The sequence below is a fragment of the Onychomys torridus genome, chromosome 23 (assembly GCF_903995425.1).
Source record: "Onychomys torridus chromosome 23, mOncTor1.1, whole genome shotgun sequence".
Classification (NCBI taxonomy): Eukaryota; Metazoa; Chordata; class Mammalia; order Rodentia; family Cricetidae; genus Onychomys; species Onychomys torridus.
Window position 1 is genome coordinate 3,554,498 of NC_050465.1, and position 27,250 is coordinate 3,581,747.

A 27,250-nucleotide genomic window follows, 5' to 3' on the forward strand; every position below is an offset into this window, starting at 1 on the left:
TCCTGTCTGCATAGCTCAAACTTCTATAGTATTGCTGATAATCAGAAAAGCAATAATCTTACAATAATAATAATAATAATAATAATAATAATAATAACAACAACAACTTTATTTAAAAGTTCCAGTTGGCTCACCAGCCTTCTGAATTGCCCTTTAACGAGCACAATCAAATCCTGGAAGTATACTGTGTAAGCCTTCAGCTTACGACTTCCAGATCCTGGCTTAGGACAGCATGGCCCCCAAGCCCAAAGTCATTACTCACATCTCTCACAGAGAGTGTTTCTTCTACAATGACTTCCATCTCTGCCCCAGGATGAATGTCACTTGCCAAAGCAAAAAACAGGAACAGCTATGAGCAAGACAGAAGTGTGAAAATAATTTCTCTGAATTGAAATATCTTACAGCCCATTATTTATTCATTCATTCATTCATTCATTCATTCATTCATTTATTGGTTTTTCAAGACAGGGTTTCTCTGTGTAGCTTTGTGCTTTTCCTGGAACTCGATTTGGAGACCAGGCTGTCCTTGAACTCACAGAGATCTGCCTGGCTCTGCCTCCCGAGTGCTGGGATTAAAGGCGTGCACTACCACCGCCCATGCCTATGATTTATTTCCAAACAAGTAGAGCTAAATGTCCATAGAGCATTAATACAAAGCTCAGTGGTGGGAGCAGAGTGCTTGCCCAGCATTCTTAAGGCCCAAGTTTTAACCTGATGTTGCAAAAACATGCAGTCAGGCAGACAAAACAAGCACCAAATTTTGTGAAAATAAGATCATATTGAATAATTTCATGTTATCATTTAAGTAACAATTTCACTTTTTTGAAAGCAAAAATATAATGGTACTCATGAGCACAGGACGCCTAACAAATGTCCCCATCATTTTAATCTACCTCACTTGTCACAGCTTGGCATGCCTGATACTTGCTATCATTCCAAGGAAAGCAGACTGAAGGACAGGGATTGGGAAAGTAATTAGATGGATCCAGGAGCCACAGGGAACAGGATCAAAGTCCAGGCTGCCCTGATTCAGGTAGTAATGAAGCTATGGCAATAACAGCTCTTTATCTAGGCAGTTTCTGGCAAGGGGTCCACTTTGTGGGCTGCTGAAGAGGACAAGGGTGAGGGAAGTCGGTATACAGCTATCACACATCCCGGCAAAACTCACTTAAGCCCAGTCAGTGTTTATATAACATCTCCTTGTTCAAACTGGTGGCCACTCAACCTTACACAGTCCCCCCAACCACAAAAGGAACCTCAGAAATATCCTTTGGAATAGTATTTTTTGTTCCAACAGGAAAATATATACACAGTCTAATAATATAAAATTTTAAAGGAAATTTAAAAGTAACTTTTTACAGAAAAACAGCACTCCTGGAGCATTAAATGTATCAGTAACAAAATAAAGACTTTTTAGCAAGAAAGGGCAAGCTCTCTTCTGCTGGGCTTTACTGTACCTGAGAGGAAGTTGGTGCTTTTCCCAGACAAAGTCCCAAGGAACTCCCCATCTTCACCTCTGCTTCCTCCAAAGTCCAAGCATCTGGTACTATGAGGAAATTTGATAATAAGGTGAATATTTTGAATTTCTACCTCTCTTAGCAAAATGACATTATTTTCTTTGAAAACTTAAGAGGATCACGGCTGCGCTGTAGCTTAGTAGGAGAATCTGTACTTATCCTGGGCAAGGCCCTTAGTTCCAGCCAGTATCACCACACCATTACTAGATTTTTTTTTTTTTTTTGAGACAGGGTTTCTCTGTGTAGCTTTGCACCTTTCCTGGAACTCACTCTGTAGCCCAGACAGGCCTCAAACTCACAGAGATCCGCCTGGCTCTGCCTCCCGAGTGCTGGGATTAAAGGCATGCGCCACCACCACCCAGCTAGATTTTTTATACACACTCTAAAGAATAGATTATTGGGAGAAAAAGGTGAATTGTGCTTCATGTGAAAGTATCACATATACAGGGGCTATGTTTAGTTTCCACATTTCTACAGCAGTCTCATTATCTTGTACCACAATGCTAAGAAACATGATTCATACTTAACATAACTTGACCTGTTTACACGCATTAAAAAGTCTGCACGATGGACTGGCTTCATCCACATTTAGAGTTGTTAGAGTGAGCACCATCAGTCATTAGATCATCTAGGATGAATCAGGTTCTGATGACAAGGGGTGTCAGGAAACAAAGACTATTCATAATTGGTGTCACAATGGACTGAACCAGCAGAGACTAAGAAGTCAAGTTATGAAGAGCCTTAGATGACAACCATGACTGCAGCAAGGACTGAAGAAAACAGAGACAGTGCAGGGCAAATAAGACAGTAACAAATAAGATACTTGGAGGAAATATGTCCACAGGTCACTCTCCCAAAGGCAACTTAGGAATGTGAGATATTGAAGCCATTATTTACTGTCCACATGTTCTGAATGAGAGCCTGCTAGTCTTTGAAAGCTGCCAAGATTTACCTGGACAAAGAAGCTTCCCGTTTCTATCAATGGGTCTCAAACAGCTGCTCTCAGCTGTGAATGAAAAGAAGGTGGTTAATTACTAAACAAAGAGCTCCAAAGCAATACTTCACTACATTAATTACAGGAAGTACAATAAGCAAGCCCCCAGCCCCCAAAAAGCAAAAAACCTCTGGATGAACCCAGTGGCTCTATACTGCGTCTGTAATCTCAGTGCTCACTCAGGAGGCCAGGGAAGAAGGGTCATGGATTCAAGGCCAGCTTTGGTGGCTATTCTTCACTTTGCAGTCATGCAGAACTATATAAACAGCTAAAATGGTTCAGTGGGAAAAATCACAACTAGCCAATGACTTTAGCATGTTCCCCCCCAAACATTACAAATTCTAAGGTTACAGAGGTATTAGGAAAAGAAAAAAAAGTGAAATGAATACATATGTATTTAAAACAGTAGAACAGCCAAATATTTATGTCTTGCAGAACACTGATCTAAAACAGGGTATGGTGGTACACACCCTACTATAAGCATTTGGAACTACTGCTAAAAATCTGAAGTCAGCCTGCTCCACATAGTGAATTCCAGGCCAGCCAGGGCTACACAGTGAGACCCTGTCTCCAAAACAAAAACAAGGAGATAGGTCCAGAATATGGACAAGGACTGCCACCACCAAGGACAGCTGGTGGTGAGGCATGAGCAGCTTTCCTGCTCCTTGGCAAGTGCTTGGACTGTGGAGTTGAACTCAGCTTCCAGGACTCTATTTCTGTGTTTAATGTCAGGAGACATCTCAGAAAGCTTTTTCAGTCTGAAGTCTTTCTCCAACATCACTTCCCCTGGGCTAGTTTTGGTTTTTTACTTCTTGTCACAACTACCATCCTCACTTAGGTCACTAAGTTTGCCTTCAGCAAGTTCCTTTGTTGTGTGTCTGGAGCCTCCTGAGTGACAGCTATGCCATGTTCCTGTAGACAGCAGCTGCTTCTATACTGGGTTTCTTTGGGTGCTTTCTTTCATGATCCATTTTTGTATGATGTCAGGTAGGCTTATAGCTGGGAGAAGAGGTAGCAGAACTACACACACTTTGCTTTCTGTGTGCGGAAATGCATGAGACATGCACTAGCCAATCACCACTGGACTTGAAGGAAGGGATGTGACTGGTCTCCTCTGCGCACTGAAGAGTAATAACTATGGACATGCTTCAGTCAAAGACGCACTGAAGTCTGAACTATTTAACTGAAATTCAAGCAAACTGCAAGTGTGTAAAGCAGAGCACCTGAATTTCAAATATACTTAGCAAATGGATGAGGCCAGCATGTGCTGCTGAGGATGCAGACTCCTGATCTCAGGGAAGGAGCACATTAAGTTTTCAGTCCAAAAGAATTCTTACAAAGCCAAGCATGAACTTGGAAGGAAGGAATGTCAAGATTTCTCAATGGGCAAGAATGGCACAAGCTTAAAATGATCTTAACTTTGTTAGAGTGAAACAGACTTTCTTCCCGAGTCTCCAGAGTTCTGTCTCGTATATTATGCTGTTATGAAGCTGACATACATTTTAAGTACACATTTCTTGTTAAAGAAGTAGATCAAAGTACTTCCCTAATTTAAAAAGTAGATTTTAAATACTGTGTTTTCAAAATAGTTTGTTTCAGTCTCAGCTGGGTATGATACTGCATGCCAACTACTTGGCCTACTACTGCAGGAGGGTTGTTTAAGGCCAGAAGTACAAGGTTGAGGCAGGGCAACATAGCAAGACAACTTCTTACCTCAGTTATAAACAAAGAAAACCAACTTTCCCTTTCCCTCCACAAGTCTTTTCTGTGTGTTCTGTGCCAGGGCACTGGGCTAGAAGCTCTGGTACAGAGGTGAGCCTGACAGCATGGCCTCTGCCCGCACAGAGCCTCATCTAATGGGAGGTGAACGGCAATGGGACAAATCCAAAGGCAGTCTGCAGAGTCCAGCGTGTTATGAGTGAAGCAGGAAGACTGAGACTCCCGGTCCGAACACCAGAGAATGTGGAAGTTAAGAGCAAAGGAACAGCTCAAGCTAGAAGATAGAGTGCAAAGGCAAGAAAGTTCAGAGAAGGGGGCACGGAGCGTCTCCAGGGAGACGAGAGCTTGTGCCAGGGCAGTCTGCAGTCTGCAGGGAATAAGCAGTGTTGGCAATGAGGTCACAGAGAGGCAGGCCCTGACTGCAAGATTCACAGATACACAGCTTTAGGGTAGTGGAAAAGCAGAAGGAGCTTGGACAGAGGGCAGGATCTAGCTCCTCAAGTGCAGAGGATCCCTTGCTGCTCGAGACATGGTGTGGAGGGAGAACAGGTGTCGCGAGGAGAAATCAGTTACTGGGCACAGTATCGAGCCAGTGTTCTTGATAAACCATATGCCTTTGATAAACTTGACTGATGTATTTTTAGTTAGAGTACTAAATACCCAGTCTAAGAGTACAACCCAAAGAGCTTGGTAAACACATAAGCACTCACACACAAACTACCATCCTCAAACCCCCATGCTACTCAACCCAACACCCTGACCCTCACCTGCCTTCTGTGACTGTCACTTAAAATGAGGTTACTAAAACACCTCCTGTGTAGAAACATAGTTTATACTTGTCTGTGTATACTTCCTTTCATTTGGCAGAATGATTTCTGAGAATGCATTCACGCTCTGTGTTTGGTGAGTGATGTAGATAAGTGTTGTAAGTAGTTTGCTTATCCATTTATTTGCTCACAGATGTAGGCTGCTTCCAGTTTTTGGGTTATGAATGTGTGTGTGTGTGTGTGTGTGTGTGTGTGTGTGTGTGTGTGTGTATGTATAGATATATAAAGACAGGGTTTCTCTATGTAGCTCTGTAGCCCAGGCTGACCTCAAACTCAGATCCTTCTGCCTCTGCCTCCCCAGTGCTGGATTAAAGGTGTACACCACCACTCTCATTTATGTTTTTATAAGGTTGTATGTTTTACCTTTCTCCACTAAATATCTAGGAATATAATTGGTAGGTAAATGTTTACATTTAAACAAACCAAACAAAAACCAAATCTAAGTTTTCCAAAGAGAATACAGCACTTCCTATTCCCTGCACTCAGCAACTCCACAGCTGGTTTTCTTGGGAATGGATGTTTACCTAGGGAGAGGGCTGCAACTTCCCTCTAGTGGCTCCTGACCCTTTTCTTTCCCACAGGCAGGTCTTCTTAGTTTGGGCTGGGATATCTTCTGTCTGGGTTACAAGTACTTTCTGTAAATTCTTTATCCAAGTCTAAACATGTGTTTTATAAGTTTTTCTCCTAGTTTGTAGCTTGCTTTTTCAAATGTCCTTTGAAGAGAACTTATCATGGCTACTCTGGGTAATTTACTTTTTTAAAAAAATATTCTTTCATAGTTTGAGTGTGCTTAAAAAAATCCTCTCTATATAGTAAAGTCACCAAGATTTTCTTCAAGAAATTTTATTTGTTTTAGTTTTAGCATTTAGTTCTATATTGATTTTAAGTTAATATTTCATAAGGTGGAGGGTAAAGATGAAGTCCGGATCTGAACATATAGAGGTCAAATGATCCATAACTTGTCTTTGAGGAAAGCCTCAAAGTCTTAAAGGTGCAAAAACTATTCTTTGTCCATTGTGCATAGCAGTGAGTTACACACATTGACATGCTCTCTGCGTCGTTTTCCAGACACCAGCAGCGGACAGAGTGAGTCTTGAAGCCACACACTGTTGCACTCTCTGAGCTGTCCTGGCTACTTTAAGGCTTTTGTTGTTGCTGCAGTTTGTGAGACAATGTCTCACTATGAAGCCTTGGCTGGTTTGGAACTTGCTCTATGTAGACCAGGTTGATCTTGCACTCACAGAGATCTGCCTGCCTCTGTCTCCCAAGTGCTGAGACTAACCATACCTGGTTACTTTCAATTCTTTATATTTCCATGCAATTTTAGAATGGCATTATCTTCTAAAAATAACCCTGTTAATGGTTTTAAGTGAGAACACACTGACTCTGGGGAGATGAGCTCTTCACAACAGTGTGCCTTTGGATTCGTGAACATGGCACACTGGTCCAGTTACTTGTGGTGTTCTTTAGTTCCCTCTGTACGTTTTCTAGTCCTCATGGTGTAGATTCTGCATATATCTTTCCAAACACACCTTTGACACTTTATGACATCACTACTGTTTTCTGGTAAGCACACCAGGGCAAACACTTGTAATTCTAATACTTAGGAGGCTGAGATAGGAGGATTTTGAGTTGCAGGTCATCTTAAGCTATATGGTAAGACCTTATCCAAAACAAAACAAAACAAACCCCAGATAAATAAACACAGTTTTCTCCATTTTAATGTCCATTTTGTTTTTTGCTGTTGACAGATAAGAGTTTAATGGATTCCTGTACATTGATTTTGAATTCTTGCATTCAATGTCACTAAAATGACAATGAGAAGGGACCATCACAAACATTAGCAAGGACTTGGGAGAAATTGCAACCCTGACACACTACTAATGTTTTGAAAATTAGTTAAACTAATTTACTAATGGTAAACACTTTGGAAACTGTATGGCAGTTTCTAATAAAAATAAACAGAGGGCTGGAGAGATGGCTCAGAGGTTAAGACTGTTCTCCTAGAGGTCCTGAGTTCAATTCCCAGCAACCACATGGTGGCTCACAACCACCTGTAATGAGATCTGGCGCCCTCTTCTGGCCTGCAGGCCGAACACTCACTGTACACATAATAAATAAATAAAATGTTTAAAAAAAATAAACATAAAATTGCCAGATGACTCGCAATGTTATAATGTTCTAAGTCTAACCAAGAGCCTTGAAAACACATGTCTACATGAAGATTCATATCCAAGTGTGCCCAACAGCACTACTCCAAAAGGCTAATGAAATGTAAACATCCTACAAACTGAATGGCAGTCAAGACTAAAAGGGGATAAACTGTTGGAAAGTTCTAACTAATGGACAGACTTCAAAGACTAGTGTGCTAAGCAAGAAGCCAGACACAAAAGTCTACGAACCATGTGGCTCCATTTATATGAAATGTTCAGAGAATGAACTGACAGAGACAGAAAGCCCATGGATGTTTCTGGAGTGATAGAGATGTTCCAAAACTAGACTGTGATCTTCTAGATCCATACATTCCTGACTGCCACTAAATTATACACTCAAGATGAATGGATTTTATGATATCTACATTGTATCTCAACGAAGCCATTAAAATCTAACTCTGAATGAGCAGTGAATTTGTAGACCTCACACTATAAAATTTATATAAACATAAAAGTAGACCTAAGTATATAATATATAGTACATTATGAATACATTTGAGTCAGGTATCTCATTGTCTTGGGGAGAAAGGGATAAGTTTGAGAAGGATACAGAAAACTTTTTATGGTTCAATTAAAAACAAACACATGAAAAAATATTAACATTTGTCCATTTTGGGTGGTAGGTATGAGAGATTTCCTTATTTTTTGTACTCTTTCATATTTTTCAATAAAAAAATTAAATTAAGCTAAAAACCAAAAAGCAAATAGAAATGATTACCTAGTTCCTTCATTAATTTTAATTCCTTTATGGCTTTAATTCGAATATCAAACACCACCTAAAATAGAGAAATAAACTAATGACTGTGTATAGGTTCAATGGATGGAGATGAAAATGAAGATTACCAGTGTGTACACGTAGAGATCATTTGACATATTACCTGACATTTGTTTTTGTCTACAGAGTTTTTAGCCACCCCTGACATCATTCTGTAAGACTGAAGGCAAAAGCTCAGAACAGATCCTAACTGTCTTCACCAAACTGATGGTAATGGGGACAAAAGGATACCATGGGAAAATAAAGAAACAGGTCTCACTGGAAAGCAATCAACTGACGACCATTCACCTGTAAAAGTCAAGGAAAGAAAATAGTGGACAGGCCCATTCCTCACAGTGGGGAAAATGGAGCTGGGCCCCCGGAACAGAGGATAAAAGTGCATAACAGCAATCCAAGATGACTATGGCTTCCACTTAAGTGACTTTTAGATTCTTTTTCTTTTTAGCTCACTTTAGGGCAATATCCCCTAGGGATCAAATGCTGGTAAAACTCAGAGGTGAAAGTGATGTCAGAATGCATACACCTGGTCCTCCACCAGAATCCACATGGTGCCGAGCAAGCAGCAGGCTCGAGTGACAAAGGACATCACCAGCACTTTCCACTCAGGATCAGGTACTAGTGTGCACTAGTCCTGTACTGTTCTTTTAGACAACCAATGAGTATAATGCTCCTTAAGAAATTCTAATATCAGGAATTGAAAAGATGGCTCCAGGGAGACAGTTTCTGCTGTCAAGCCTAATGACCTGAGTTTGATCCTTGGAACCTGCATAGTGGAGAGAGAGAAAACCAACTTCCAGGCCGTTCTCTGACTTCCACATGCATGCCTGTTCCCACAAATAAACAAATGTAAAGGAAGAAATTTAAAGAAATTATAAAATGGTATAAAAGAAAACAACTTAGTTTAATTTGCTATAGAAAAAAATCATTAATAAATTATTAACAAGAAAATATAAAAAGATGTTTTCTAACCAGGTATGGCAACACATGGCTTTAATATCAGCACTCAGGAGACAGAGGCAGGTAGATCTCTGTGAGTTTAAGGCCAGCCTGGTCTATATAGGAAGTTCCAGGATAGCTAGAACTCCATAGAGAGACTCTCAAAAATGCAAACACTGCCCCCCCCCCCCCCCCCCAAAAAAAAAAGAAAGAAAAAAATTATCTGAGATAATTTTTAAGAAAATTAGAATTATAGTCTTCAAATGGAGCTGGAGGAATTCCTTCTAAGGGCAGTTGGTAGGACACAGTATATATATATATAGTAATTTAGGATAAAAGCAAAAACTTGGCAACACAAAAACCAAAATAACAAATACATATCTGCACACATACATGTGCACTTAACAATGCAGAGAGGATCCTTGACAACAGGTCTTCATGTTACCAATGAGCCCCACATTCTAGTTGTAGACTCCCAGGGTGAGGAGTGTAAAACAGCCCAAACTTCTGAGACAGGCCACTGGCTGGTACAAGTAAATAAGCAGTAACAAGGCAGTAAGACTTCAGACGTCTGCTGACACCGCTGTGCGGAAGACTGACTCTGTTTGTACATATAAACGCTGTTGCCAGACACTGCCAGCCAGGCTAATGGCCATGTACTCACTGTGTGCACGGTTGCGGCTATCTGAACCTGTTCCTCGTCAGATTCTAACTGGCACAAGTTTTTCACTTGCAGCCAGTTCAGCTCATCCACACTGGAGGTCCATCTCCCTTGTCTGGGCAACAGACTGTAAGTAAAGAAGGACATTGAAAGAATGAATCCTTCCACTTTCCTTGGACATCACTTTTCTAAACTGTGCATGTATCTCTTAAAGTGACTAAAGAAAAGGGACCCCCCCCCCAAAAAAAAAAAAAAGCCGGGTGGTGGTGGCGCACGCCTTTAATCCCAGCACTTGAGAGGCAGAGGCAGGCGGATCTCTGTGAGTTCAAGGCCAGCCTGGGCTACCAAGCGAGATCCAGGGAAGGCGCAAAGCTACACAGGGAAACCCTGTCTGGGGGGGAGGGGGAGGAAGATAAAAAGAAAAGGGACCACACTCTACTGACTTGCTGCCACAATACCAGCTACCTTTTTGGGGTAATCCCAAGTTAAATAATTGGAGTTTGTTTTCAAGGGGCTTTTTTTTTTTTTTTTTTTTGAGATAAGGTCTTATGCAGCCCAGGCTGACCTTCAACTCACCATGTAGCCAAGACTGGCCTAAAACTCCCAAGTGCTGGGATGACAGACATGTACTACTACTGTAGTACTACACCTGGCTTCAAGGGACACGTCTAAAAAGGAATGGTCAACTGCTGTCTGCCTGCACAGGAAACACTAAGGTGGCTTTGGAAGATTATTAAAGCCTACCCATTGGGATCTGAACTTAACAGCAGGGCAGCTGTGTACACATGTGCAAATCTACAGAACAACCAAAGTGTCATACTTAGGTGGTCATATACATCATATATCTGGCATTTCTCTGTAGAGTTGTTTGTTTTGTCTTAGACAGGGTTTCTCTGAGTAGCCCTGGCTGTCCTCCAACTTGGGGAATGCAGAGGTTTGAATGAGAATGGTCCGTATAGGTGGAAATGTTTAGGAAGGATTAGGGAGTTTGGCCTTGTTGGAGGAGGTGCGCCACTGCGGACAGGTCTGAGATTGTAAAAGCCCACAGTCCCCAGTCTCAGTCTCTCTGCCTCCTGTGGATAAGACTGTAAACTGTCAGCTGCTGCTCCAGGGTCATGCCTGCCTGCCATGCTGGTCAAGGACTCTAACTCTCTGGAACCATGGACCTCAAATTAAGCACTTCCTTTTATAAGTTGCCTTGGCCATGGTACTACTTTATTACCCCCAACACATTTCTACACATTATTTCAGTTACTGCACTCTGATACCCTACCTCAGAAGATAAAACGGAGTTTTAGGAGAAGATGTTTTCGGAAGACTATCTCACAGTAGTGGACAACTGGAGGAGGAGGAGGATGGCAAAGATGTCACCACACTTAGCACTTGCTATGTGTGACACTCTAAGCAGGTACTAGTAATCATGTCATCTTATGTAAGAAACTGAGCAGAAAGGTGAGATTAACTTGTCTAAACTCACACTGTTGGTCACACATCAAACTGGGAAATAATCTAGGCAGTTGGCTGAGTATTAGTCTTTATCACTGGGTCATACCACCTCACTCAGGAACAGTTGGGCAAATGATGATGCCCACATCCATTAGTAGGAAGCTTACAGAGTCTACAAACATAGGTGGGGAAAGCAAGACACAGCTATTTATCAAAAAGATAATCGTTAGTATGCTTAAAAAGAGAAAAACCTCCCAACAATGATTTCAGTTTAGAAGAAAAGCAAAGCCACCAGACAGCAAGCAAAATTGCATGGTCAACAGAGGGTCAGGATCTCCAATGTTCTTGCTTTATCTCCTGAGCCTACTAAATGAAGACTGTCTTTTATAAAGAGCACATGATTCACTCTCCTATAAATGAGGCAAAGAAGTGGAACCCCTTTCCTGAGAGATAACAGACATACAATGGATCACAAAAGCCACAGGGCTCTGCTTCTCAGCAGCGCACACTGACTGTAAAAAGGCACCAACACAGACATGGCAGCAACGAGGAGCAGTGCTTTGGAGCTTCAGGCTACAGGAGCCAGGGGGATTTTCTTCCAAGCAACTGTCCCTTTGGGAAGGCTAGGTGGCTCCCAGAAGTCATGGAGAAGACCACAAGGAAAGCCTGAATTGTCCCACGAATCTCTTTTTCCTTATGAGAATGGGCTTTTAGTTTTATAACTCAATCAGAATTCACTTGACAGGATTTTGTCTTATAGACAACTAATTGAGACCATATCTGCTACGCAGGGACAGCTCTATAACAGTATACACACACACACACACACACACACACACACACACACACACACACACACATATACATATACATACATACATACATACATATATATGTTTTACAACTCAAGTATTCAATACAGTCCTTAGGAGCTAGACCTGATGCAGCCAGCACTTGGGACACAGAGACAGGTAGATCAGGAGTTAAAGGCTAGCCTCAGATAAATAGAGTTTGAGGCCAGTCTGGATGACATGAGCTCTGATCTCAGAAGTAAACAACAGGGGATGCAGCAGGAATGGATAAAGGTGTCAGTGACACAAGCCTGAAGACCTGCGTTTGGTCCCTGTAACCTACATAAGAGGTGGCAGGAGAGACCAACACCAGAGTTGCCCTTTGACTTCTATAGGTGCCTATGAATGCATGCCATGCACACATACACAAATCATAAACAAAAGACAGTATTTGGAACAATGGCTAGAAATAAAGGAACATTTCGTTATTACCACTAAAATAAATCTGAGTTCTACTGGGTAGTGCTGTAATTAGGATTACTTTGAAAGTTCTCCCCCTGGTGGGAGGACCAACCCCGAAGCTGCCTAGGCCCAGAACTAGGCTTATGACTTTGCCTGCCCCCACATCTACCCCATCTATGATCTGCTGGAGAACATGAAGGAATCTGACCTGCAGGCCCAAAGCTGTATGATCTCCATAACACAGGGCAACAACAGGATATCCAAGAAGAGTCCCAGTGAGGACCCAGCATTGATAGTGTAATAGAAACCAGAGTCCTTGAACCAGACCAATGATTCTTTGCGATGAACACTTGCAAGTAAAGATATGTGGACAAAGGGGTTCACAGTGTGACTCACAGTGAGTCACACTGCAGCTTCTATGATGAGATTTTAGATTTTTTTTCCTTTTTTCTCTTGAATTTTGTTTTACTGGGGGGGGGGTAACAGAGGTAGAGGCAGATGCAAAGGTATGGGGAAATGAAAGATACATGATGTAAAAGACACACCGAATAAATAAAAAGAAAGTTCTCCCCTTTCCCTTTTCAGTGAGTTACCTGTTATCATCACTGTCTGCATCCTGAACCAAAATTAAGCTTCCATTTCTGAGACCTTGTTCTCTGAATGTCTTCTTCATGTCCTCCTTGGAAATAGCAGTCCAACATTCTTCATCTGTAGACTCCACACTGTTTGTGAGGATGACACCTACAGGAATGGCCAAGGCTGTGAACACAGTGCCCACTTCTGCGTTAGCTGGAAAGACGTGTGGCGACTCCACCAACTGCTCACACTTTGAGCCTTCACCACTCATTCCGAGATGAACAATGTGTAACAGCAGAGGCTCACAATCAGAACCAGTCTGAATCTGGACTCCACCAACCTGCAACAACACAACACAACCACGAGGGAAGTTTGTTTGCCAAATTCAACACCCTTCCACAGCAAAAGCCTGTTCTTGTAGCACAACCCACATCTTTTCCAGCTGAATAGTTAATAGTTTTTTTATACTGCCTTTTAAGTACTGAAAGAACAGTTTCGGATTTTATGTTGAAAATTTCTCTTATCCATCTTTTCTGACTTGAAAGGAGGTGCTCAATAAATTACTGTTATGTGTGTGCATTTGTGTGTACATGTGTGCATGAAGATATGCATATATGCATATGTGTGCAGCCAAGGTGACAGTCTTGGGTGTCCTTTCTGTTTTTTTGAGACAGAGTCTCTCTCTCACTGACCTAGAACTCACCAAGTAGGCTAAGCTGGCTGGCCAGTAGCCCCAGCAATATGCCCATTTCTACTTCCCCAGTGTGGGGATTACAAGAGCATGTCATCATACCTGGCTTTTTTTTTACCTGGGGTCAGGGGATCTATCTCAGGGCTTCAAGCACTTTATCTAGGAACAATCTCTTCTGCCATTAAAATATTTCTTTAATCTAACAACTACTGTTGACTGGACCTCAAAAGTACTGAACATTCCAGCAATTTCCTTCCCTCCCTTTTCCCCTGGCACCTCTTTTCAGTTTCTGAGACACACATCTTAGGCTGGCCTAGAACTCATTATGTAGTTTAGGCTGCCCTTCAACTTGAGCAGTTCTTCTGTCTCAGGCTTCCCTGGTGCTGGGATCACATGTGTTCATTACATCCAGTTCATTGCAGTAATTTTCTAATGGCTAACTGTATGCTGAATAAAATTTCATTATAATGACTTTTTTGTTAGGAATGAGACTTAGTCTCATGTTGCCCAGGTTGGCTTTGAACTTGCTATGTAGCTGAGGATGACCTTGAACTTTGATCTTCTTGCGTCTACTTCCTGAATGCTGAGATTACAAGTGTGTGCCACCATCATACTTGGTTTTATGTAGCACTGGGGACTGGGCTGGGTCCAAGGCTTCCTGTATGCTAGGCAAGCACTCTACCAACCAGGATAGCCCTGCAATGGAATTTTTAAACACCCTAAATTACCATGAATATTTCTTCAGGCATTTTTCTTACCTCTATTCCATTCCACACAAAGATGTCTTCCCCATCAGCAATTTCAGCTTCACACAGTGTCAGTTCATCTCCTAGAATGATGGGACAGTCAGTTCATTCCCCATGACCACCAAATGCAGCTAAACCAAAGACAGAGCTGCAACTCTCCAATGTGTATTTAAAAAGGCACTTATTAAGAAAATCACAAAAAGCAGTAATTATTTTATTATATATAGTATTTTATATTGCTTTTATCTGGACCATTATATAGTTTTGTTAGCACAGCAGCAGGACAGGAGGGTACACAGAGGTCAAGAGTCAGGCCCATGTCACCTGAGATTACGCATAGACTCCAAATGGCACCAGATCACCACCAATCTGCTGTAGGGGTTAGTTGTCACAATATTTGGTGGGGTCCCAAATGTATGTTACTGCTCTATCATTCTCACAATTGGTTTGTTGTTATTTGTCGTTTTTTTGTCTGCTACAAAAAGTGAAGCTGGGTGGGAAAAGCAAAGTCACATAAATAAAATTCTAAGGGTTTTAAACCATTTTGCTCAATAATTTGTGGTTATATATACATATGTAAATTATATACATATGTAAATTATATTTATATATAATTTGAAAGTTTTGGTAGAAGGGTGGCCTTAAGTTTCAAAATGTATAAAACATTTCATATTGGGAAGATGGACAGATTGCTTCTTTAAAACTCACAATGTTACCCTAATCTATGCAATCAAAAGATGGAAGGGCTACCGAGACGGCTCAGTGGGAAGACACCTGCTGACGGTCTGCTGACCTGAGTTCCTGTATGGTGGAAACAAAGAGTCCACTCCTGAAAGGTGTCCTCTGACTTCCAATGGCTCCTGTGTCTCCATGTGCACACCCTTGTGCTGGTGTGTACACACACATAGACACACACACACACACACACACACACACACACACACACACACACAGATAAATGCAATTTTAAAAAGAAGGTAGAAGGCAAAATAGGACTGACAAAGAAAATTACAGATAAGTTCCCAAGATACACATAAAATGAGTTGCTATGTTCCCTACTGATCTTACCATCGAGGGTATGGTACACATGAAGTCCTGCTGGCACACGCTTTGCAACACTAAGAACCATGTCTCCTTCCCAGAATTCCAATAGCTAAAGAACATTAAGAGTGGAGAAACAATGAGCTATAACACATGAGTAGCACAAGCCCTGACTCAGGAAGAACAGCAAATGAATACTCCTGTCCCTGACCAACACCAGCATTTTAGAAAGAAACATCATTTGATAAATTATTCAAGTCTGAAGATGTTGACTGCATCCATTACAGACTGAAGAATTTAGATGCACAAGGAAAAACTCCAAAAGCATCTAAACAATCTTATTCAATGTAAGGCCCAAGCTGGCCTAGGAATTTCTGCCCAAAGAGCTATCTATGGTTTTGTTTAGAAAAGCAACTCTGGCTCCAGCCCACATGTATGCTCCAGGGATGCTAGAAAGGAAGGCCCCTACTCTAAAATTAAAAAGGAGTTTTTATTTTGGGCTGGAGTGTAGCTCAGGGTACAGTATTTGCCTAGCTTGCCTGAGGACCAGAGTTTTATACCAGCACCACACACAAGCACAGGATCTGTTATATACTGGATGGCCAGAGGTTTGCTAAGTTTCTACACCTGAGCCTGAGGACTGTAGGAACTGCACTGAAATAATATTAGAACGACATTTCTACTCTAAGCTTTCTTCATAACATTGTAAGATATTTCTCATAAAAAGCCAAGACATTTTGTTTTAGAAGACGTTTATAAGAGTCATTTACTGTGTTAATTTCCTGGTCTCTTGCCAGCAGCTTCTATCTGAGGTAACAGTGTGCAGAGATGTGTGCTTGAAATACTAGATAGACAACAGAGAAAAGAGAGCACAATACTTAAGAGACAAGTCAGGCCTTTTCAATGTGAAATGCTCTCCACAAGCTCAGAACCCCAAGTCTCTGGGCTTTAACTCTGCCAGAACTTAACTCAGAAGTTAAGACAGCTATGGGATTCTAAGGAGCTGGCCACTGGAGCAGCATGTACACTATATGTAAAGTAAAAAAGATACTAGCTTAGCCGGGCATGGTGGCGCACGCCTGTAATCCCAGCACTCGGGAGGCAGAGCCAGACAGATCTCTGTGAGTTAAGAGGCCAGACTGGGCTACAGAGTGAGTTCCAGGACAGGTCCAAAACGACACAGAGAGAAACCCTGTCTCGCGAAAAAACAAAAACAAAACAACAACAAAGATAATAGTTTGCTTTTCTTAGGAGAAAATAAAAGAAAAAGCTGATACTTTTAGTGATAGATACAAATATCTAGAGAATTCATTTAAGTTTATTCTGGGGCCCCAAGTTTACATTTTCTCCTTTTTCTCCTCTTTTTGACATGGAGTCTCAAGCTTACTGTGTAGCTGAGGCTGACCTTGAACTCCTGCTCTGCTCGCACCATGAAAATGCTGGGATAATAGACACGTGCCACTAAGCCTGGCCAGAGCTTCCATTTCTAAATCCTCTGATCAGGAAGTAGTGAGGGGGAGGAAGTGGGGCTAAGGGCAGGACACCAGGTAGGAGGAGGAGAGACCAGGGTCCTAGCACTACCATACTAACTAGATGTCTGTGCATGTGCGACACTGGGTGCCTTCAGATACTAGTTCATTTTCAAATGGAGTTGGCTTGCCTTGGTGAGGCTGAAGAGTCAAATGAAATGATGAAAGCATCATGAGCTAAGTATCAAACAAGAGGATCTATTAAGGGCTTGTCTAGTATGTTCACACTAGAACAACAAATATGAATATTAGCAGTCAAGTGACCTAACACCAGACAATACAACACTAGTTATCTTCATTTGTTCAGTGGTTCTTGTTTTAAGTATTAGGCTCAACTTTTCTTCTCATTTCTTTTGAAAAGCAATTCTCTTTCATTTGTTTTGCAAAAGTAGAGACAATTTTACTTTGTCATCTACCAGGCTCCATCAGTCACCTCAAAAGCTGCTGAGAAAATACACAGAAATGCATTTCTGAAGACTTAAACCTGTGATCCCAGTACTTAGGGGGTTGATGTGGGAGAACTGTGATTTCACGTCCAGCCTGGGCAATATAGTGAGACACTATCTAAAAACAAATCAAACCAACCACGCAACCAAGCAAACAAAGAACAACAACCCCAGACTTCCAAGTAAGAGAAGGTTTGGTTCATTCTGCTATGCACTGGCAGATACAGTCAGCCTGAAATGGACCTCAATGTTTCTGTTAAAAGAAAAATAATAATTACCTGAAATATTGACTGACGGAGATCTCCTAAAGTTTTTCTTTTATCAAAGGTTAAATCCCACACACTCTCTGTCTGAGAGATTTCAGGGTGCAGAGCCCCATTAAAGAAACGGTAGTGAGGACCCAGATGGAGATGCAATTCAAAATTGTTGTTTGCAGAGTCACATTCTGCCCTTTAGAGACATAATAAACATACATATACTATGTTTTTGTAACACTCTATCTCAAACCAAAAATAGTTGTCTTACCAATACAAGCAAGCTCTCCATTCTACTTTGGTAACATCTTTTTCTTCTGCCTGCCAGAATGATTCATTTTGGCTTTCAACACAAAGCATACATTCAGTTGGAAGTGCATCATGAATTCTAAGAGAAAATTGTTTCCATGGAAACTGCACACTGTTAGCCATCTCCAGTCCTGTCACAAACACTGACAGACAGAATGCTAAATGCCCACACACATGTTCAGAGGTGGATTTCCAACTTCCACTAGGCTCCCGAGGCTTTCCCAGAAGATGTCAATAACTGTTAGAAGATTCTTCCCAGCACTTGTTTCCAGGCTGAAATCCTGAGTGACAAGCTGTTTCCTGCTCCTCTCCGCCTACACTCAGTTGACTCAAAGCCTGGCACCAAACTCATCCTCCTAGGCAGGATGACCAGTGCTGGCTGGAAGGAGGCTGCCACCAGGACTCAGTACTTGAGATGCATTCTATTCTGAGCAAGAGGAACATTAATAAAGCCACACTAAGGACTTCAGTTTTAGCTTTTGCTGTTTTGTTTTTATTTCTTAAGTTGCAACTGCTAACCTAACAGGTGTTTTTTTTTTTTTTTTTTTTTTTTTTTTTTTTTTCCCATTTAACGTGTTTCAATGCTTTAGCTTTTATTGAGAGTTCCATTGATCTTGGTGTCTCATTTGTTGGATCTGCTATTTTCACTGCCAGCTACAACTCCAGGATAAAATTTCTAAACACAGTTTGCTACATTCTCTGCCCCTTCAACACCCAGGAGGATCACAGAAACATCCACTTCCCTCCCCAATACTCTGCTGAAACCCCTGGAAAGCAAATACAGCATCAGAACAGTCTCCAAAGCCCAAGGTTAGCCATGCTCCCAAGTCATGCTTTTAGTTATTTTAAGCCTTTATTTTTATTTGGGGTATTTTGCTTACATGCACACATGTGCATGTATATGTATGCATGGCCATATGTGTGCACTACCTTCAGAGGCCAGAAGAGAGCATAGATCCCAGAGAACACGAATTACAGACAGTTGTGTGCATAGTGTGGGTGTTGGAAACAAGGTTCCTCTGGAAGAGCAGCCAGCGGTCTTAACCACCGAGTCCAGCCATTACAGTCCTCATCTACCCACCACCTACCCTAGACTGACATTAAGCCCTTTTGCAATCAACCCACCTCTAGTCTTCAGTCACTATGTGTTAGTTCTTACAACCACTTAAAACTGAGGGAATCATTTGGCCAGGCAGAGCACAATTCTTGTAGTGCAACTGCAAGCTAGTGATCACGCCTCTAGACTTCCTAGGCTCTGACTGCTACTTAGCAATTGTTACTCTATGTTATTACTCACTCTTACATATGGATAAATAGTATCTTTACTATTATCTATACCTATAACTAGTTGATAGATATACGTATTTTGATAAACTTTCATACTTAATGCTTATGTCCCAAACTGATGAGTATTTTCCAGAAATACTTTGCAAACACCAAATGTATTCAAACTACCTTCTCATTTGCAGTTGAATGTTGGCTTCATCCATTTCCTTCAGCAAATGACATGGAACCCTGTATCTTGGATTGGCTCGAGCTGTGAACAAAACTGTCCATTAATTTGTTTTGACTAAACAAAATTGGGTTGCTAAAGAGGCAGGATGAAAATCTGAGGTCAGGTATGGTAATACACACCTGTGATTCCAGCACTGGGAAAGCTGAGACACAAGGAGTTGGAGGCCAACCTGGGATACACTGAAAGACATTCTCTCAAATAAATATGAGGGGCTGAAGAGATGGCTCAGAAGTTAGGTGTGCTTGATGCTTTTGCATAGGACTGGGGTTTGGTTCTTACCACTTCAGGCAGCTTCAAATGTCTATAATTCCAGGGGTCTGATGCCCTCAGATGTGCACATACACAACTGTGCTGGAAGCCAGGGGCACTATCATTGACTAGTTAAGTGAAAACAGATTTTTCTCTCAATCTTAGTTTTGCTGGAAAAGCACCACCACCAACAAAAAGATGAAAATAACTTTTTTAAGTTGATCTAGAAGAATCCCATTGTTTCAACTCTCTTTGAGCATTCTGTTGTTGTTTAAAGAACACTCACTAGTTTTGTCCCTATTATAAATTTAACAGTTGGTTACTGTAAAAACTCAGAAATTAGGGCTGGAGGTAGCTCAGCAGTTAAGAACTTTTCTTCTAGGAGATCTAGGTTTGGTTTTCAACACCCACATGGTGTCCAGCAACCCTGTGTAACTCAAGTTCTAGGGATCTAATGCCTTCCTCTGGCCTCCCAGAGCACCCAGCACACATATGGTGCACAGACATACAAGGCAAAACACTTAAAATACATAAATCTTTTTTAATTCCAGAAATCTTTTTTTTTTTTTTTTGATAGAGGATCCTGAAACTATTTAACTTGGGTTGGTCTTGAATTCACTACAATCTTCTTGCCTGAGTCTCCCAGGTGCTGGGGTTGTATGTATAAATCACCATGACTAGTGTGAAAATTATTTTCAAAGTATATTAGGGAATTACCTGTAGTCTCATCCCCAAGACATCACCCACACATACATTTTATAAAAACTGAAATGTAGTCAGCAAACTGGTAGCTTGCTTTTTTTACTTCATATTCCCACAGGATTAAATATGTGACTGAACAGTTGTGTACTTAGGAAGTAGCATAATTATTCTAATATTTTTCTTTATTTTGAAAAAAAATTACTTAATGTGCATGAGTTTTTTTTTTTTTTTTTTTTTTTTTTGCCTGCATGTGTGCCTCTGTGCCACCTGTGTATCTGGTGCTCTTGGAGGCCAGAAGAGGGTATTAGATAACCTGGAGTTGCAGTTTTGAGTCATTATGTGGGTGCTGGGAATCAAAACCCAGATCCTCTGACAAGCAGCCAGTAAGCTTAACCACTGAGCCATCTCTCCAGTCCCTAAGTCTTTTCTTTTAGATACTGTGGTGGATTGAATAAGAATGGCTCCCACAGACTCATAGATTTAGATGCTTGGTCAGCAGGGAACAGCAGCATATTAGGAAGTGTGGACTTGTCAGTGTATATGTGGCTTTGTTGGAAGATACGTGTCACTGGGGTGGACTTTTGAGGTTTCAAATGCCCAAGCCAGGCCCTGTGTCACTCTCTCTTTCTGCAGCCTGCCTATCCGGATACAGAACTCTCAGTTACCTCTCCAACACCCTGTCTACCTGAATGACACCATGCTTTCCACCATGATCATGGACTAAACTCTAAACTGTAAGCCAGCCCCAATTAAATGTTTTCCTTTATGAGAGTTGCTGTGGTCATGTGTCTTCACAGCAATAATTAAGATAGATCTGAAGGTGATTTCTAGCTGGTCATGGTTACAAAGATAATGATGGCAACAGATACCTTTAAGTATTAAGTATTCATCCACTATGCTGACCTTCTTCTCTCTTGCTCCACTTTGATGTGCAGCCCACTAGGCTGCAGAGTTACTAGGTTGCCCAGGCTGGCTTTGAACTCATTCTATCGCCCAGTCAGGTCTTGAACTGTAATCCTCCTGCCTCACTTTCTGAATACCTGGGATTACAAGTCTATACCACTAGGTTGGGATCTCTTTCCTTCCTTCAAAGACAAAGGCTTTCTGGTTAGCATTTATCATGTAAAATCAAGATCTATAAAGTTAATTTTTCTTTAATTCTTATGCAAATTAATAACTGTTTTATTATTTATAAAAAAGATCGCTATTCCCATTTTCTAAGAACATTATCTTACTGCTAATCATAGCTCTGCCAATCTAAGAAGCTTTTTCTCTTTCTTTTTTCTTGAAACAGGGTCTCACTAAATAACCCTGGGTGGCCAGAAATTTGCTATGAAACCAGGCTAGCCTTGAACTCACAGAGAGATCTGCCTGCTTCTGCCTCCCAAGTCCTATGACTGAAGGTGTAAACCACCACATTCGGCAGCAGTTTTTTTTTTTTTTTTTTTTTTTTTTACTTTTAAGATAACTCTGGCGAGGGACCAAACCATCTTACTGATTTACTCATGGTAATAGTTTCTATTATAAATACTTATTATTTATTAAGATGAAGTTGGGATAGTTAAACTAAGGTAGGAGCTCTCTCAGAAGGTTCAACAGAGTGCTTCAAATATATTTCAACCGTTCAAGAACATAATACTTTGAGGAAATGGAAGAGACAGGGGTGTAAAAAGGAAAGTAAGAAAACAAGACCATGTACAACTCAAAAGCAACATGTGGCTGAATGACAGAGCCAAGCATAAAACTGGGCAACTGCACTCAAGTTTGCCACCATAATAACAACATAGGCCATCCAAGAAAATTCAATTTTGAAAAAATGTAACTATGACCAAGAGGAGAAAAATTTAAGACCTTTTCTCCTAAAATGACAAACTGAAAAATAAAGTATGATTTCCTGCTTAAATAAAGAAATGCATAAGTAAGGAAAACTTAAAAGACAAGCTAATAGATTTCATTTGGCTAGTATTAGTTTTAAAATATGTAAAGACAGCCAGGCAAACCCATCTCTTCAAAGACATGACTTCAGGCAGCACTGGAAGCTTGTCTGCTGGAGTTACTAACAAGAAAAATCAGAACACTTATCTCCCGTACCTTCAGAGGGCCTCCGCAGCTTGGCTTTCCGATAAAACAGCATGTAGGCACTTTCTTTACCCTGGAACTGCTGTGCGATAGCGTTCTCTCTGATTGGCTGGACTTGGGAATCATTGATATCAAACCAGTGGGGGCAGCTGGTGTTATCACTTAACCCTGGGGGTTCTGAAGCAAGTGTATGCAGAATCTGTTCCCGGTTCCTTTGGAGGTCAGACGGGGCCTGAGTCAAATGGCTCTTGAGGAGACTAACTGTACTTTCATCTGCGCTGAGCAGAAACATCTGAGGATGGAGCTGTAAGAACTATTCAGAACAAACAAAAACAAAAATTAGGGTTTATTTAAAAAAAGTTCTAATAATAACGTTTTTAAGGCCAGGCGGTGGTGGCGCATGCCTGTAATCCCAGCACTCGGGAGGCAGAGGCAGGTGGACCTCTATTAGTTCAAGGCCAGCCTGGTCTACAGAGCGAGTTCCAGGACAGGCTCCAAAGCTACAGAGAAACCCTGTCTCAAAAAACCAAAAAGGTTTTTAACTAGATAAGACAATGTGTGTGTGTGTGTAGATGTTTTTAACCTTCCCTTCTTTTTTGCTAGCCGTGTGTGTGTGTGTGTGTGTGTGTGTGTGTGTGTGTGTGTGTGTGTGTGTGTGTAACACTCATCTGGGCATGACGAATCTGAGTACACTGTTATAGTTCTGCTGAGGGAAAAAAGTGTCAAGCCACGGTGTAAAAGCACTTAACAATCTATCACCACTGTGTTTCAACAAGTGCTTCAATCGGGAAGAACAAACGTTTCTAAACTATCCAGGAGCCATCTAACCACAGATTCACATTTGCTGACTCTTGAGATTGAGTCCTGTGTTCTTGGAGTTCTCAGAAAACTCTTGCCCACACCTGTAATTTGAAGTGTTTTCAATTAAAAGGCTTCCACAAAACAAAGGAAAAAAAAAAACCTTTGTCAACTACAAATCAGACAGGGGATTAATACTGAGCATGTAAAAAGAATACCAAAAAACAACAAAAAAAGCCCCACCAAATCAATCAATCAAAAAATGATCTAGTGAAAGGAACAGAAAGTTCTCACTAGGAAAACCACAAAGACCAATAAAAGCTTTAAAAAGTAATCAACATCCTTAGTCATCAGGGAAATGCAAATGAAAACCACTTCGATTCCATCTTACCCCAGTCAGAATGGTTGTCATCAAGAAAACAAGACAACAAATGCTGGAGGATCCTTGGGAAGAGGTCTAAGTAACCATTCATAGCCACTATGGAAATAAGTATGGATGTTCCTCAAAAAATGACAGCTGTGCCAACTCTGAGAATATATTGGAAGGACTTTAGCACACCACAGTCACTTGCCCATCCATATTTATTGCTGCGCTCTTCACAATAGCCAAGGGAACCAGAGTAGATGTTTGTCAAGAGATGAACAGAAAATGTAGCACATGTACACAGTAGAATTTTAGATAGCCATAAGGAAAAATGGAGTCATGACATCTGTAGTAAAATGAATATAACTGGCAATATTACAGTAAGCAAAGAAAGCTTTGTCTTAGGAAGACAGATAATATATGCTTCCTCTCATATGTGGAATGTAGATTTAAATATATATTTATAGATATCCATATATTAATAGGTATGTATTTATATGCATATTTATACACGGTCATGAGCATTTTTTTTTTTTTTTTTTTTTTTTGGTTTTTCGAGACAGGGTTTCTCTGTGTAGCTTTGCACCTTTCCTGGAACTCACTCGGCCTTGAACTCACAGAGATCTGCCTGGCTCTGCCTCCCGAGTGCTGGGATTAAAGGCGTGCTCCACCCAGCTGCAAGTGGTCTTAAAGGCAGTGGGAAACAGAGATGGTAAAGAATACATGCAATAAAAAATAGAAGTTGGGACTAACAGGAGGAAGAAAGGAAACCATTGTTGTAGGATATTTGTTCACACTGACATTCCTTGACTACCAATAACGTTTACCTTGAATCAGAGGGCTGTGGAATATTCCTTTACACTATGTGAATATATATATATATATATATATTGATTGGTTTAATAAAGAAGCTGACTGGCCAATAGCTGAACAGGATAAAGTTTAGGTGGGAGAGCTAAATGGAGAACGATGGAAAGAAGGGTAGAGTCAGAGGAGTTGCCAGCAGAGGCAGAGAGAAGCAAGATGGGCATGGCATATTGAGAAAAGGTCCTGAGCCAAGTGGCAAAGCATAGATAAAAAATATGGGTTAATTTAAATGTAAAAGATGGCTAGTAACAAGCCTGAGCTACAGCCGATCATTTACAATTAATATTAAGACTCTGAATGGTTATTCAAGAGCGGCTTCTGATATAGGAAAACTCTGCCTACAGAGGGTGAAGTTAGTGAGTCAGTCAATATTAATAAATATTATTAATACTTGCCATAGAGGGTTTGGAGGACCCAGATAGAGGGGCACAGGAAGACAGAGGAAGGGGCTTAAAGAGATTCATGGCCCTTTTGATCTGTGAAGCGTGGAAAGTTAGGGTCAGCTCATCACTTCTCTACTGCTCTTTGGATCTATCAGGTTTTTTTTTTTTTTTTTTTACCCCAATATCTGACTTCTGAGTTTTTATTGATATCAGAATAACTTAGATAAACACAGCATCTTAAGGGACTATTCTTTTTTATTCCATAATTATATTTATAATAATCATTAATTACATTAATTGTATTTATTATATTTCCTGATACTACTGTCCATTTGTGTTTTTTCCCCCCATCATACAAAACAGAGATTCTGTACTTAGGAAATTATTGCTGTATATTCCTTTCTTCGTTATCTTGAGATAATTTTTCTGTCTCTATGAATTTGTATATTCTCTATATTTCATGTAATATAATTCTATAGTATTTGTCCTTTTTTTAATGTAAAAACATTTTATGTACAACTGCAGGAGAAATAATACATAGCTAGCTTTAACATAAAAACATGTTATAATTGAAAAGTCCAGGGTTATTTTAAACAGTAAAATATTTTCTCTGTAGAAAATAGTATAAATGATAACATATCCTAATAAGCCCCTTTAAGCCAAATGATAGCTGAATTATACATATAAATCTTGATTAGATTCTGGGATACAGAAGAAACCTATCTTCATCTGTTCAGAGAGCTATGTTTTACTTACATTGTGTAAGTGAGATTCCTATTCATCTTCCTCTTCACTGTTTAACTTATGGCAGACATTTTTCTAATCCATAATCTAAAAAGAGTTTAGCCTCCCCTCCTGAAAGTACAGCCAGCATTTTCTGTCATCAGCTTGATACAGTACAGATTCTTATCCTAGTAGTGAAATATTTCATTAAAGCTTGCCCAGTAATTGGGTAAAACCAAAACTTATTATAAGCCACAGTCATCCTAGGGTCCCTCCTGCTATACAGCCTCCCTGGATCTGTGGGTTGCAGTCTGATTGTCCTTTGCTTTATATCTAGTATCCACTTATGAGTGGATGTTTGTCATTCTGAGTTTGGGTTACCTCACTCAGGATCATATTTTCTAGTTCCATCCATTTGCCTGCAAATGTCATGTTGTCATTGTTTTTCTCTGCTGAGTAGTACTCCGTTGTGTATATGTATCACATTTTCTTTTTTTTTTAACTGATATATTTTTTATTAAATTTTTTAAATATTATATTTGTGTTTTAATTTTACATATCAGCCATGGGTTCCCCTGTCCTCCCTCTTCCCACACCCACCCCAAACTTCTCCCCATCCCCTCCCCTCTATTCCCATCTCCTCCAGGGGCAAGACTCCCCTGGGGATTCATTTAAACCTGGTGGGTTCAGTACAGGAAGGTCCAGTCCCCTCCTTCCCGACTGAGCAAAGTGTCCCTGTGTAAGCCCAAGGTTCCAAACAGCTAGCTCATGCACTAAGGACAGGTCCCGGTCCCACAGCCTGGGTGCCTCCCAAACAGATCAAGCTATTCAATTATCTCACTTATCCAGAGGGCCTGATCCAGCTGGGGTCTCCACAACCTTTGGTTCATAATTCATGTGCTTCCATTCGTTTGGCTATTTGTCCCTGTGCTTTTTCCAATCTCAACAATTCATGCTCTTACAGTCCCTCCTCTTTCTCGACAATTGGACACCTGGAGCTCCACCTGGGGCCTGGCTGAGGATCTCTGCATCCACTTCCATCAGTTATTGGATGAGAGTTCCAGCTCGACTGGTAGGGTGTTTGGCCATCTGATCACCAGACTAGGTCAGATCAGGCTTTCTCTCGACTATTGCCAGCAGTCTACAGAGGATATATCATTGTGGATTTAAGGGGACATCTCCAGCACTCTGCCTATTCCTGTTCTCATGTGGTTTTCATTTATCATGGTCTGTTATTCCTTGTTCTCCCTTTCTGTTCTTGATCCAGCTGGGATCTCCTGCTCCCCTAAGCTTTCTTTCCCTCAAACCTTGCCCTTCATTACTCCCACTGTCGTCCAGGTTGTTCATGTAGATCTCATCCATTTCTCTGTCATTGGGTGGTCCCTGTGTCTTTCCTAGGGTCCCATTTTCTAGGTAGCCTCCCTGGAGTTGTATAGCAGTCTAGTCATCTTTGTTTTACATCTAGTATCCTCCTGAGTGAGTACATACTATGTTTGTCCTTCTGAGTCTGGGTTACCTCACTTAGGATGATTTTTTCTAGATCCATCCATTTGCTTGCAAACCTCATGATGGCATTGTTTTTCTCTGCTGAGTAGTACTCCATTGTGTATATGTACCATATTTTCTTTATCCATTC

The 27,250-nt window shown here is 40.9% G+C and overlaps 1 protein-coding gene across 11 annotated transcripts in view; it reads right to left on the reverse strand.

Annotated features, from left to right (window-relative positions):
• The window catches only part of Usp40 (ubiquitin specific peptidase 40), an 82,619-nt gene that overhangs the window by 20,891 nt on the left and 34,478 nt on the right, over positions 1-27,250 (reverse strand). For 10 of the 11 annotated variants that reach the window (XM_036172802.1, XM_036172803.1, XM_036172801.1 and 7 more), the window contains 11 exons: positions 22,492-22,792; positions 19,389-19,470; positions 17,649-17,820; positions 15,423-15,507; positions 14,367-14,437; positions 12,935-13,257; positions 9,646-9,769; positions 7,989-8,046; positions 2,470-2,523; positions 1,458-1,546; positions 263-349 (listed from right to left, as the gene is read on the reverse strand). In XM_036172802.1, the coding sequence (XP_036028695.1) occupies positions 263-349; positions 1,458-1,546; positions 2,470-2,523; positions 7,989-8,046; positions 9,646-9,769; positions 12,935-13,257; positions 14,367-14,437; positions 15,423-15,507; positions 17,649-17,820; positions 19,389-19,470; positions 22,492-22,792 (1,446 nt within the window). Of the gene's footprint in view, positions 1-262; positions 350-1,457; positions 1,547-2,469; positions 2,524-7,988; positions 8,047-9,645; positions 9,770-12,934; positions 13,258-14,366; positions 14,438-15,422; positions 15,508-17,648; positions 17,821-19,388; positions 19,471-22,491; positions 22,793-27,250 lie in introns of those variants that run through there. The other variant, XM_036172811.1, reaches the window with a different exon arrangement.